The 13,843-nt window shown below is 50.7% G+C and overlaps 5 protein-coding genes across 5 annotated transcripts; 3 read left to right on the plus strand and 2 right to left on the minus strand.

The window, feature by feature from the left end:
* Nucleotides 1–319: 319 nt before the first annotated feature.
* Nucleotides 320–1,133, plus strand: ACRALDRAFT_1049312 (uncharacterized protein; the record flags this gene model as incomplete). Its single annotated transcript, XM_071015591.1, has 2 exons — nt 320–625; nt 1,017–1,133. A coding segment is annotated over one exon (306 nt), but the record flags the coding sequence as incomplete, so codon positions are not given.
* Nucleotides 673–2,125, plus strand: ACRALDRAFT_2041617 (uncharacterized protein; the record flags this gene model as incomplete). Its single annotated transcript, XM_071021171.1, has 5 exons — nt 673–684; nt 1,023–1,024; nt 1,120–1,473; nt 1,590–1,677; nt 1,763–2,125. The coding sequence occupies 5 exons, from the start codon at nt 673–675 to the stop codon at nt 2,123–2,125; spliced, it is 819 nt and encodes a 272-aa protein (XP_070876133.1).
* A 1,623-nt stretch (nt 2,126–3,748) lies between these two features.
* ACRALDRAFT_1069746 (uncharacterized protein) lies at nt 3,749–4,319 on the minus strand (the record flags this gene model as incomplete). The annotated part of the gene is made up of 2 exons (XM_071017695.1): nt 3,749–3,799; nt 3,831–4,319. 2 exons carry the CDS (start codon nt 4,317–4,319, stop codon nt 3,749–3,751), a joined length of 540 nt encoding a protein of 179 aa, XP_070876134.1.
* A 1,009-nt stretch (nt 4,320–5,328) lies between these two features.
* ACRALDRAFT_1049314 (uncharacterized protein) lies at nt 5,329–10,433 on the minus strand. The gene is made up of 6 exons (XM_071015592.1): nt 9,448–10,433; nt 8,065–9,357; nt 7,374–7,909; nt 7,194–7,303; nt 7,027–7,136; nt 5,329–6,955 (listed from the first exon to the last, which is right to left on the minus strand). The coding sequence occupies exons 1-6, from the start codon at nt 10,104–10,106 to the stop codon at nt 5,737–5,739; spliced, it is 3,927 nt and encodes a 1,308-aa protein (XP_070876135.1). The 5' UTR covers nt 10,107–10,433; the 3' UTR covers nt 5,329–5,736.
* Nucleotides 5,480–5,695, plus strand: ACRALDRAFT_208996 (uncharacterized protein; the record flags this gene model as incomplete). The annotated part of the gene is made up of 2 exons (XM_071022559.1): nt 5,480–5,637; nt 5,665–5,695. The coding sequence occupies 2 exons, from the start codon at nt 5,480–5,482 to the stop codon at nt 5,693–5,695; spliced, it is 189 nt and encodes a 62-aa protein (XP_070876136.1).
* Nucleotides 10,434–13,843: the final 3,410 nt, after the last annotated feature.

The raw sequence follows: 13,843 nt of genomic DNA on the forward strand, positions 1-13,843 counted from the left end.
GACGTAGAGAAGAGAGACGGGATGGTACTCAGCACTGCAATTATAGGAGAGAAGGCAGTGAATACTTGATGTACGTTGTACTTTACGTACCTAGGTATCGTAGCTACGAAGTAGATATTATTGCCTCCTTGCATTGACTGGCAACTAGTGCGCAATGACTCTCGCAAGAAGTGGCACACTGCCAAAATGAACCCTATCATATGAGATCTCGTGCTGGGCCAAAGAATCCGAAAGAACAATAATAATAATAATTCTTTACCAATGGCCTGTAATAACTTTCCTCTTTTTTTGGGCTTTTTCTTTTTTTTCTGCTTTTTCCAACCTTTTTTTAGCGACTTTCCACCCACGACCCCTCCCTCCTAAAACCCTGTACTTTCCCTTCCGTCACACCTGCCCCGACTTTTTACTGCCTCGACCAGCGCTACTGCACCTGCCTGCCCTTTTCTGCCTCACCTTTCTCCCCTCAACCCACCCGCGCCGGTTTTCCTCTTTTCTTTTCCCCGAACAAAACACCGCTATCACCATCACTTCACATTCTACACTAGTTCTCAACAACGCCAATCTCAACCTTGCACACCAACAGCCTGTGCTACATACAGCGTCGATATTCCTGACGCTTCTCTGAAAGCCAACGATTGTCCCGCACTTATCATTTCCTTAGCCAAGCCCAACATGTCTGACGACGTAAGTCCTGCCCACATCGACATCTTCCTCCCCAATCCATGCCTTCTTCCCCCGTCTTAATTGCCTGATGAGGCTCTTCACGCCTGCCTCATATTCGTTCATGATGCATTCTCTCCTCTCTCTTTCACCCTCCCCTCAATCACCCGCATAAGCTTCCTGCAGACACTTTCTATACCTACTCAGCCATCTCCTATGTCCCCGCCATTTCGAATGTCTCGTATTCCCTGAATTCTGTTCCATGTCCCTCAGTCCCTCGACCTCGTCTGCTCGGACCTCCATCATATCCAAATGACGCTTTGAATGATATGTGCTGACATTTACCCCTCCTCCAGCGCGAGAGGTTTGCTGCGATTTGCCCGCCCCTTTAACGCCCATCGTCTGGGGCCCCGCCCGTCTTCCGACTCTTTACTGACCTTTGGTTTCCCCGTGTAATAGCAAGACATTCCTGGCTCGCCTCTGCGAGCAGGCCGAGCGCTATGACGAGATGGTTGGTTATATGAAGGAGGTCGCCAAGCTGGGCGGCGAGCTCACCGTAGACGAGCGTAACCTCCTCAGCGTTGCCTACAAGAACGTCGTCGGTACCCGCCGTGCGTCGTGGCGCATCATCTCCTCGATTGAGCAAAAGGAGGAGAGCAAGGGCTCGGAAAAGCACGTTGCCATCATTCGCGATTACCGGGCCAAGATCGAGACGGAGCTCGAGCAGGTCTGCCAGGATGTTCTTGACGTCCTCGATGAAAGCCTGATTCCCAACGCCCAGACCGGCGAGTCCAAGGTTTTTTACCACAAGATGTATGTGTCCATCATATGGGCTTGTTCTTTGCCATCATGCACCCTCCTCTTCCCCGTCTGGTATTGGTATTCGGTTGCAACAGCCCACTGACCGTCTAATCTTCGCCGCGCTATAGGAAGGGTGATTATCACCGCTACCTGGCCGAGTTTGCTTCCGGTGAGAAGCGTAAGAACGCTGCCACTTCTGCTCACGAGGCGTATAAGGTAAGTCACGCCATACACGTGGATCATCAATCGATGACATGGGAACGGGATTTGACTGACTTGCGTTCCTTTCTCTCGCATATAGAGTGCTACCGACGTTGCCCAGACTGAGCTGACGCCCACCCACCCCATCCGCCTTGGTCTGGCTCTCAACTTCTCTGTGTTTTACTATGAGATCCTCAACTCGCCCGACCGTGCTTGCCACCTCGCAAAGCAGGCCTTCGACGATGCCATCGCCGAACTTGACTCTTTGTCCGAGGAATCTTACCGCGACAGCACGCTCATCATGCAGCTTCTTCGTGATAACCTTACTCTCTGGACCTCGTCCGAATCGGGCGAGCCCGAGGGCGCTGCTGCCGCCGGCCAGCCCGAAGATGCGGAAAAGAAAGAAGAAGAACCCAAGGCCGAGGAACCTAAGGCTGAGGAGCAACCCGCTGCCGCCTCCTAAATCGCGGGTGCAACAGATTCTCGATATCACCCCCAATCTTGGTCATGTCCAAACTAGATGGGGTTTGACGACTTGGCTGTTCTCGGAAAATGCGTACAGTTTTGTACAATGCGATGGGATGCGCTTGCCGGAGGCGACCGGGCTGGTACATGCGACTCGCCCTAGTACTCTCGTGGCACAGCGTATGGAATAGGGATGCGGTCGGAAGGATGGAAAATGCACTGGCGCGGATTTTGGAGCTGGAGCTGATTTATTCGCAAAAATTCCCCCCGGGGGGTTGCATGTTGGGGTGGGAATTTTCTTGGAGGCTTCTACTTATGCGGCAGATGTCGTTCCGAAGAACCATGTCGTCCCACGGCAAAACCCCCCGGTCTTTTTTGTGTCCCATCTCCTGTTCCGCCTGCAATGTACTCTCTTTCCTTTTCGCGGCCTCCGAATAATCCACTCAACTCCCAATTCACCTCTTTTCCCTCTTCCCCCTTATGTCCTTTTTGCCTGCAGGTTCTAAACCCATCCCAATGCTTTTTACCTCCTTTTTCTATCATGTTTTCGGTTCTCGTATTAGTGGTTCAGCCATGCGACCTCGGAGGAGAGGACGGAGTGTTGCTTTCAACCTCAATGGCTTCGGCCCATGTCAGTTACGTCTATAAAGACTAAAAAAGACAAAAGACACCACATCCATTCAGTGCGGGTCGAACGACGATGGTAACCACGGGTTGGCTTTGAGCTCCATCGCCAGTCGTCCGAAACATGCAGCCTGGCTATTTTCCCCTTTGAGATATGCATTGGACTATGCTTGAGATTGGCATGATTTCCTATCCTCAAGCCCCCTCGTACTTTGCTTCGTCCCCATGCTCGAGACCAATCGCCCGTCCTCATGCGTGAATTTTGGAAAATACCCGTGTCAGCAGTGGTGCCATCCTTGCTGCCCTCACGAATTCCGATCCAGGTACGAACACGTTCTCTACGATGAGCTGTCACTGTTGGTCGTCTGTTGTCATCATTCGTCTTTCTTAGTGGACCCTGTCGTGGCTTAGGCACAGCCTGCCGTTTTCAGGAGCCCTCGCCCATGTTGTGGCGCTCGTCCCGGTTCCGTGTCTCGGACTGAATCTGCAAGGCAAGCACGGCACGGGGTCGCTCAAAGGTCATTCAGCGTCCACTACGGGCTGTTCTACATGTTTAACTGAACCCCTGACTGCTCCGCGTAAAGTTCAGTCGCCGGCCTCTATGTGGTCGGCGTGAAGTCTCCCCTTTTCCGGACATAGCGGGCGTCCCGGAGTACGGTACGGTACGTGTATGTACTGCAAACTCGGCTCGGAGGAAGCCAGTCCCGTTATGTCGCTGCTGGTTTGGGGGTCTAAGGCCCTATTGGGTGGGTCGTCTCTGGCCTTAACAGGGGGAGTTTGGTCTGGTTGGAAACCTCAAAAGTTTCTTATTCATTTGCCCTAGGCCAAGGTTACTAAGAGTCCGGCGGCCGGCCATATGGTCCTCTTCGTTGTGTAGATTAACCGTCCTCCACCACCGCTTCCTTTATTTTCGTCGGCTTTGTCCTTATGGCTTTGTGCCTAGACGCAAAGGAGAATATGTGCGGGGACGACTGTGTAGCGGTACGAACTTTGTCGCTCATGCTCGCCCTGTCATTGCGGTCTTTCCTAGAGTCGATAGAGCTTTCAGCTAGGGTGTTTTGTTTACGCTTCATCCTTACCAAGAGCGGAAGATGGCGGGCAATCTTGTACAGTAACTTGGGAAGAGACGCTGTGCCGGACAGGCGTGAACTGCTGCTATTGTTGACCTCGTCTTTTCCCATGAAGACCGGAGCACCCAGACGTGCGCAATTATGGCAGATGGGGAACGATTGACCCTGCGCCTGCATATTATCTACCCCGCCATCAGAAATAGGCAAGTCTGACAGGTTCTTGCCGATATATGTGTAGATGCCATCGATGCTCCCGGTACAACCATCAACCGCGAGACTCTGGGGGCCAATCTCGAGGGAGACAAAACCAGAATCTGTGTCACCGGCCTCTTTGGGGGATGGGGGCACAAGGGATCTTGTCGTACATTTGCATTCGGCAGCGGACAAGGCAATTTCATGGCGCCAGGCATCGATCCTCGCGCGGCGCTGGGATGAGATCACAGCAGCTGCCACAGGCATACCGAGGATGTCGAGATTAGGAGATATACCCGAAGGCATGGTGTTCCTGCACCGGTTTGTTGTCGGCGTCGCAGCGAAATGGGCAGCCGAACTGCCTAGGCGCACCGGGTGATTCATTGCCACTGCCTAGGTAGATCGAATGATTGGGCCAAAATAGCTGAGTTGAGGTGTTCCAAGTTTAGCGGTATCGCATCCTGCATCCTTTAATATCATCATGGAAGATGTCACTCCTCGGGCTTATGAGTCGGAACGCCAGGGGCGCCGAGGTAGATACAAATTCCGTGGAAGCCCCGGGAAGAAAGAACACCACCCAGAGAGGGTTGCAAGCCGTACTTCGAGTGGATAGATTCGAATACAGATGACAAACGTTTGTTAGCCGGTGGATAGGCCGCATGCGAGAGCATGCCCAAAGACACCTACTCCATGTATCGACGGGTTCTCGGTGTAAGGTCGCCTTAGGAGAATAACTAGGCCCAGCACCCAGACGCGGTTGAGGAAGGCAACATTGATACTGAATCGAGAGCAGGTGCCTGATCTTTCGTCCACCACCTGCTTGGTCGAGTGAGGGGACCTTTAAGAGTCTTTCGGGCGGTTGTGATAGGTGGTAGGCTGTGCCAACGGGCGGTGGGTTGCCACTCGGTGTGATGTTGCCGATATATCGAGTAGAGTACCAACACGGGCAATGGAGGAGAATAAGATCGATTAGGAAGAGAGATCTGGGTTAAGACGCTATTCCCTTTGGTTAAAATGAGAGAAAAGACGAGCAACAGATGGTCGTCTTGAGAGACATGGAAGGGTAGCTCGGCGTTCTTCTCCTGTGTACTCCGGGGCCCAGATAAAGAGGCTCGATAATGTGGAGGAGCCTCAGATATGGCAAGTATGAGGGTGTTCTTCTAAATTCGCTTGAAAGCTTAAAAAGCTTAAACGCTTGAATTTGAACGCAGGTACATACCACTATGTCACTGTCTTGTCCGGGCAGTCAGTTGTCAAGGTAGGTGCGTACGTAGGTAGGCAGGCCAGGTAAGAAAGTGGTGTGTCGTTCCTTCATCCGGGGATGGTGGGGAGTTTCCCCGAAGCTAAGGGCAAGCTATCCGATTGGCTTCTGACACAGACGACGTTCTATCCTCACATACCTAGACTTCGAGGAACGGATTCTCATCTAAATCTTGGGCGATTCTTTATCTGCCTAGATAGACCTGATGGTTGCTTCTATCCCAACCTGCCCGCCCCGCCATGCTTTCCCTTCCCTCATGGGCGAGGGAAATCACCCGGACTCGTTCATGACGCCCACAAAGCTCGATCCTCAACGCCAAGGAAGAAAATGCTCCCATCCGAGCGCTGTCCCCTGGTGCCTTCCGTCAGCGCATCGCCTGCAAGAACCTAGTCGTCGAGTCATCCATCGTCTCGCTATTTGATATAGGGACTAAAAAGAAAACGCGCCGAAAATCATAAGTTGCTAGGCGGTTCCCGTTTTATGTGCTGGCGTCAAAGTCTCCCAGCTATCCAAGTCCCGAGGTCCTCCGTCTTCCAAAGAATCCAACAGGTCGACCGGCCCCTGTTTCCGACCTCGCGTTACTGTCGAGGGTTTAGGAGGTGCTGCTGGGGCCCGTTTTCCCACAGACCCCTCTACCAGGCTTCGGGCTGGCGACGGCCGAGTCGAGTCGCCGCCGTTGGAACTCGAAAATCCTGTGGACGCCCTGGCCGGAAGTTGCGGTTTGCCATCGTCTGCCGCTCTAGGCCCTGTACGATGGATGGCCACTGATGAAGTGTCCATCGGCGATCCGGATGCGAGGTGCAGGGGTTTCCTTGCGATTGGTGGTGCCGCTTTGCTCTTCGAATGGGCCGAGAGCTGGGACAGCTCAGATAAAGCCGATGACGGCCGAGGCGGAGGAGCTGGCGCTGGCAGCACCTTGTTGAAAGCCATGTTGGAGGAAGGGGACTGAGACTGTGCAGTATCCATTACACTCGCAGTAAGCCCCGTTTGCCTCCTAGGAGGGGGCAGGGGCGGTGGAACGTCGCCCTTGGCCGACTCTGCTGACGCTCCATTGTCTCTGATGTGCAGACGCCCGGCTTTGGCGGTCAGCGCGGATGTGTCAACCGTGGCCGGCAGCTTTCGCGTCGTCGCTGCATTAGACATCGGTGGCGTCAGGAGATCATGAGGACTGGGGACATGCTCGAACGGCGATGTTGACAGAGTCGTCGAAAAAGAATCCACTCTCGATCTCGGAATTGTCACCCAGTCGGGCTCGGAGGTTGCAGTGAATGGATTGGATGGCCTGCTTGGGTTCAATACCACTGCCTGGCCATCCGGAGCCCGCGGGGGCTTGACGTCAGCCCTCGCAGGCTGCTTGTTGCCCAACCACCATTTCTGCCGATCAGAGCTTGCGGGTGGCAGGCCAGGCTCAATGGCATCATACCCGATGAGATCCTCGTCTTCCGTGTCGTCCGTGTCCAGGTGGGTTAGATCACCAACCTCAACTCTCCGCCGCTGATACACCTCCTGGCTGATATGTTCTCGGAGGGCCTCGTCAATGATACTCACCGTACACTGGAATAATGCATAAACCGGTCGATGATCCGAGAACTTTAGAGGAGCCGAGTTGTACGCAACTTGGCGTAGGTTCTGTCCCTTGCGCAGGATCCGGTCCGTCCAGGCCGGAATTCGCGCCTTTTCCCTGAAAGGAAGTAAGTATTGGCAACAGCACCAAGCGCAATGTACCGGATGCCTTTTTTTTTCTTTACTCACGATGTATCGTAGTTGTCAGTCCCCACGTCAAACTTGTATGTCGGAGGGAAAGTAATGCGAGCTTCGGAATAGAATGGGAACGCCAATCCCGCAACCATTTGTAGGTTCAGCTGCGGTAAAAGCCTTTAGTCCATTGAACTCTAGCAGTGGGGTCCGAATTATCTCACCTGGTCATTCTCATATAGAGTCGACAGGTCTCCCTTCTTCACCAGAGCTCGAGTGACCTCGGGGCCGAGGCCGATGCGGTAATTGAAGTCGCCGAGCCAAACCACAGTATCTGGAATTGAGAGGAAGTTGGGTCAGTCGACGCCATAAGAAAGGCCAGCTATCCCAGGTCAAAGACATACCATGGTCGTCAATGTTCCGGTTGCGCTGGAACCGCAGGCCGTGATGTATGGTGGCATAATCTCTGTTCCTCTCGTCATAGTTGGCGAAGCCAGCAGCCAAGTGGGCAGTCACAAAACAGATGGGAGTATTCGCATAGTCGAACCGAATAGCAACCGCACCCTTGTTGCCGGCCATCCCAGACAGTCCGGTCTTCTTGACGCTGCCTTCCACGTTCTTGATTTCCCCCAAGGCCGAAGCCCTGACGAAGATGCACAAGGCAGCGCCGACGAGCTGTCCGCTCCGAAGCAGAACATAGCGTTCGCCGCCCCTCCGTTGGTAATGGGCGTTGAGCGTCCGCTTCACAGCTTTCTCCCACAATTTTTTCCTCGTGGGATCGCTGTTCATGATTTGTTGGGGGCTGAGCTCTACGATCTCCTGGAAGCCGACTGCGACGATCTCGGGCTGGCAGGATCCTAGCTCTTCGGGACACAGCCACGGCGTGAGGTCCGTGTCTATTCCCTCTGTTCGCCCGTTCAAGTTGAATGTTCCAACCCACCTTTTCGGGCATGATCATTAGCAACTGCAGTAATGGTAAGGGAGGGAAAGGAAAAGGAAGCGAAAAAAGGAAAAAAAAAAAAGAAAGAAAGAAAAAGGTGAAGAGGAAAGGGAAATATGGAGCAGACTAAACCCATGCCAGCAAGCATTACATACATCGTTATTTCTTTGGAGGACGAAAACTCGTGACTCCGCTTATTGAGCTCCATGGTGACATGGTCACTGACAGGATCGAAGAGGCTGACAGGCACCTGGTTGACCAACCGACCAAGGAGTCGGTCGATTGTCGTTTGTTTCGCGGCATCGGTAAAGTTGTTATGATATAATCGCTGCATAGACTTGCGCATGTCGGCCACGGCACCCGCGAGTGACATTTTCCCGTGTCGGGTATACGATGACTTGAGCGCGCCTGTTCCTGCGTAAATCTTGGACAGCGCATCTCCGTTATCCGCCCACAAGGTTGAATGGCGCATCCAAAAGTCCGACGTCGCATATTCTCCCCTCTGGGTCAAGAAAGACTCTGCTGCCATCTGGGATATCAAGGTCTGGATGAGATTCGTCCTGTCCAGGCAGTCGAGACAGTTGGTGCGGAAGACCCCTTCTTGCTCGAGCACGACTACCAACCGGCCATGCCCGTCCGAGACGCTCGTATCATCGTTCGAGTCATCTGTCTCCTCGGCCAGAAAGTAAGCAAACGCGTCCGTCGAGTTTTCTATGTATCTCCTGATTTCCCGTGCGGCTTCATATCCAGCAGCGCCTCTCGTCTCGGCATGGAAGTCATAATTCGTTTCTCGGAGCAGGGCATGCTCTCTCGAAGTATTGGGTCCCACTTCGCTCAAGGGACAACGCTGGATGGCACGGTGGTACTGCCTGCTGAGCTGTACCTCTCCGGGCTTCTCCTCGCTGAGTAGATTAATGACGTGGACGGCGCCGTAGGCATGTTCGAGCTCCTGGAGATGCTTGTTGAAGGCAGGCTGCGTGCCTTCGAGCGACCTGGTGATGGTGATGTTTTGTTTGCCGGGGAGTAGGTCTGCGGCCTGCTCCCAGAAGACCGGGACGGATCCACGCACTTGGCCGTAGGAGAAGAGCGTGCCTCTGGGGCTCCAGTAGAGAGTTTCGGTTTCTACAAAGTTGGCGACGTTGCCGTCGTCATCGATGCCACGGGCGTTGAACCTGGTGCCGGCTCTCCGACAAGACAGTCTCGATATGACCGTCAGGTACGAAGGCAGGCCAGTTGTGGAGGTCCTAAGAGGGGCGCTGGCTTGGGGGATGGCCATGGTACGGCAAAAGCCCCGAATGGCAGATGTCAGGATTCTCGATGAGTCGAGGGCTTCCTTCTCGGGCGGGAGCAACCGGGACCTGAACTGAACCAAAGGGCTGATCATGAAGGAATTCCAGAGGAAAGAATCGTCAAAGTTGTCTACCTCGAAGCTCGTCGAATTGAGAGGCCTATTGCAGAACATCAGCACATGTTGGCCGAAAGACGGGGCGACAACGGCGACGGCAACCGTCACCTCCAATGCACTCCCGCCAACTTACCGGTCCTGCAACCTGTTTGTCAGGTCAAAGTCGGTGCTGTAGTAGAAGGTCCCGTTGCTTAGGAGCTTCCGGAGGTCCTGGCAGGGATGTTCTAGGGTGACCTCTCGTCGGCTCAAGTTCTGGCCATAGGGCGAGTGGCCGGCAGTAGAAGCGGCGTCGGACCATTCGTGATCCAGACTGTCCACCGCGACGACGTCGTCCCAGCGGTCACTGTTTAGGCAGTAAAACGAGACGCTCGCTATTCTTTCTACCGTCTCGCCGGGTCGCAAGGTGGCCACCCGGGTGGCGTGGGTGACGACAGAAAGGAAAACATCCCCCTCGACCGAAATCAAGCCCAAGGTCCCAAAGATGGGACGTGATACCAAGGGTCGGTAATCAGCCAGGGTATTTTTGGATGTTGGCGTGAACTCGACGATACATCTCGACACGGTTGCATCTGCGCCCGGACCGCGGGGGCGACCACCAGGCAGGGGGGATGATTGGTAGCCGTTCCCCCCATAGCCGTCGCTGGAGGTAGAGGCGCTATGTCGAAAGACGAGGGCATGGGAGGAGGTGACGATGGCGACGGATCTGTGAGGATAGTCGCGTATGTATAGTTTGCTAAATTTCTCGGGCGTTGGAGTCTGGCCAGACCAAGGCGCCGTTGCCGAGTGGTCCATTTGTGAGTGTCGCGCGCTAGGTAGTCGGCGAGTTGATTTAAAAAAGCATGTCCTAGAAGGGGCACGAGACAAGACGAATTCGCGGTCGTAAGCAGGTCATGGGACTTTGGGCGAGGATCATCTATTTGGATGGCGGTGTCGGGACGCGGAAAGCTCGAGCGATTGACCTACTCGGGTTTACGAATCGTAGTGCGCCAAAATACACAGCCGCGAGCCAAAGTAGCCGTACGGGGTTTGATAACAGACTGGACACTGGAAGGGGAATATGTGGTTGCGACGTGGTTGAAGCCACGACGCCAGGAGTTGTGTGCGAGTTGTCCACTGATGGTCAGTGTTTGGCGGTGGGTTATGACGTTTCTCCCTCCGCTGCAGCTGATGGTGCGCTGACACAGCGCCCTACCCGTGCCCAAGGTACAGTGGCTTGTGCCTTACGTACTTGCTATACGATGGTACAAACCAGCGTGGTGCGTGCTGCTACATATTGGACGTACTTTTCGAGTAGTGGTTGAGTGGCGTTTCTGAGGAGGTTACTGGCATCAACAGATCGAGGACTCCCTCATCTACCTTTTACGAATAATTGGTACGTTGGCTTCCAGTTGTCTTTCCGCGTCCCTGTTCTCCGAGGCACTGACAGTTCGCCCAGAATGCAGCCAGGGTTGCAGTGAAACGAGGTCCAGAGCTTTTCACTACCTACCTACCCGGGCAGGGGGGGGTATAGGTCAGAGGGTGGCCATTCTGTCAACACTATGACAGGGGTGGTCATAGTGCGCGGGCCAGCATTCTTAGAACTTCTTGGTATAAAAGACAGATGTAGAGGGGTTTATATTACCTAAATATATATAAATATAATATAGCCATATAACAGGCTCTAGTAATCTTACTAGTATAACGCATTGACCTGTATAGTCTAAGTGTTCTGTTCGTGACTTAGTAGGCTATGGTTATATAGTTATTAAGGTTAGATGTCTATACCAGGATATATTATATATATAACAGAGTGACGAAATCTGACAGACTTTATACTGACAGAGGGGGTTATATAACGGGGTTATGTATCTAGGCATTCTGATGGATATGTGGGCACTTTAGAAATATGCTTTACCCCTCTTATTTTCCTATATCTAGACATTCCTACTAAGTATATAGGCATAAGGTGGTATAAATACCTATATACAGCCACCTTCTTCCTACCCGCCTGCCCGTGATCAAAGTTAACGATCCTGTTATAGAAGAGGTTAGCTTCGTCACGATAGTGTGGAAGGACTCTGCCTACCTCTATTATTGTGGTGGAAAAAGAAGAAGACCCTGCTGCTGCTGTTGAAGCTGTTATGGAAGAAGTCAGCTTCGTCACGATAGTGGAAGGACTCTGCCTACCTCTGTTAGTGGAAAAAGAAGACCCTGCTGCTGCTGCTGCTGCTGCTGCTGTTGTGGAAGAGGTCAGCTTCGACACGATAGTGGATGGACTCTGCCTACCTCTGTTGGTGGAAAAAGAAGACCCTGCTGCTGCTGCTGCTGCTGCTGCTGTTGTGGAAGAGGTTAGCTTCGTCACGATAGTGGATGGACTCTGCCTACCTCTGTTAGTGGAAAAAGAAGACCCTGCTGCTGCTGCTGCTGCTGCTGCTGTTGTGGAAGAGGTTAGCTTCGTTACGATAATGGATGGACTCTGCCTACCTCTGTTATGGTGGAAAAAGAAGAAGATCGAACTGCTGCTGTTGCTGTTGTTGAAGCTGTTGTTGAAGCTGTTGTTGAAGCTGTTGTTAAAGCTGTTGTTGAAGCTGTTGTGGTGGAAAAAGAAGAAGGATATCTGCTGTGGAAAAAGAAGAAGGATATCTGCTATGGAAAAAGAAGAAGGATATCTGCTATGGAAAAAGAAGAAGGATATCGTATTAAGTTATTGTAGAAAGGCGAAGCCGTCACTATGCAGAACGGCTCAGGCAGTGTGATCTCGGACAAGTCTTCGACAACAGGTATGCTTAAGACCACGAAGTGTATATAACCAAAATAACATATATAACAAGGAGACCTTCAGAAAAGGTTCCTAGAGGTGCGCGCTGCTCTGATCAGGGCAATATAGCTTAAACGAAGTGAATATAATAAACGTGGTAAAACTTGGGGTTAAAAGGATAATGATTATATAGGATAATAAGCATCCTTTATGTCTAGGTGGCGTCGCCACGTATATATAATATATAAGATAAATAAAAAAGCGCGCGTTTTATAATATCACGTAACGCCCTAACGATATAGCACTAGGTCTCTAATCCACCCCTCTATAATCGGCCCTAGTTATCTTACTTATATCCTTATGGCTATAATAACTCTAAATATAATTAGGTTACCTTAATTAAGCTAAGTATAATCTAGTAAAACTATTTTAAAGACTTATTTATGTTTACGGAGAGTCTATCCGCTAACTATATAATCCTCCTTCTTAGTATATGCTTTCTTTATAATAGCCGTAACTATATCCTTATCCTACTTAATCCTAGTATTATACCGTAACTATCCTTCCTAGGGAATCGCGCGTAAAGGCGGTATATATAAAGAACCGTTAATGGCGGTATCGTGAAGTATTACCCGGTAAACACTATTATATAAATAAACCTAATTATCTTAGGAGAATAAGCTAGGTCTAATCGGACTAATATAAGAGTCTATAAGGCGAGGATTATATAGTCTATAGAATAGGTGACTATAAGATATCTCGACGCCCTTATCCTGCTCCTCTATATCCTTAACCTATTTACCTTAGATATTAATCTTCCTAGGCTACACTAAGACCTTCTTTAGCGATATCTAAATAATCTCGTAGCTATTTAGGTTAATACTAGTAAACTTAGAAGATTTAGAGGACTTAGGAGTCTTTTTAGGACTCTTCGTGACCTTAGCGATCTTCTTAGGCGTGACCGGTACTAAGGGCTTCTTAGAAACAGCCTTAGGTGTCTTAGGGCGTACCGGGATACTAGTATCTTTCTTAGGCTCCTATAACTTAGGAGTACTCGTAATTAGGGCCTAAGTCTTTTTCTTAGCCTGATTCAAGGAACCAGGGGCTATAGGCTTAGATTTAATAATAGGTTTATTAATAAGAGTAAAACCTATACTCTTAGGAGGAGGCGGTAGAGGAGACTAGGGAACTACCGGGACTACTAATATCTTTTAATAGCTAAAACTAAGGATTACTCTAATATAAGATACCTATTCTTCCTTAATATAACGCGTATAAGCGGCGCTATTATTCCCGTAGTAATATCCTTACGTAAACCGATAAATCTTAGAGCTTTAAGGGAATAAGTAGCCTTTTTAGATAATAGCTTATATCTACTCGATAACGAAGAGGCCGTATAAGTAATTATTAGTCTAATAAGGGCCGGGAATAATATAGAAACGGCGAGTAAGGCTAGTAACGGCCTTATTAGGTGTATTAATACTATATAGCTAACCTATAGCGTACTTAAATAACCGTAAAAGGCGGTCCTTAGTATTACTAGTATTCTAAATGCTATTATACTTATATATACACTATATCTCTTAATCTATAATTAGACTAACGAAATGATTCTTAAAGTAATAAATAATAGGGATAAAGCGGCTCCTCTTAATACGGTTAATTACCTTAAGCGGCTAAGGCGAGTAGACCGCTATACGGCTATTTAACTCCTAGTAAGACGTAATACTAATCCACGCTAAAAGACGGGTATCCCCTTATCTGCGTTTAAATATAGTATATATTATATCCT

This window comes from Sodiomyces alcalophilus (assembly GCF_042370955.1).
Source record: "Sodiomyces alcalophilus JCM 7366 unplaced genomic scaffold ACRALscaffold_3, whole genome shotgun sequence".
Lineage (NCBI taxonomy): Eukaryota > Fungi > Ascomycota > Sordariomycetes > Glomerellales > Plectosphaerellaceae > Sodiomyces > Sodiomyces alcalophilus.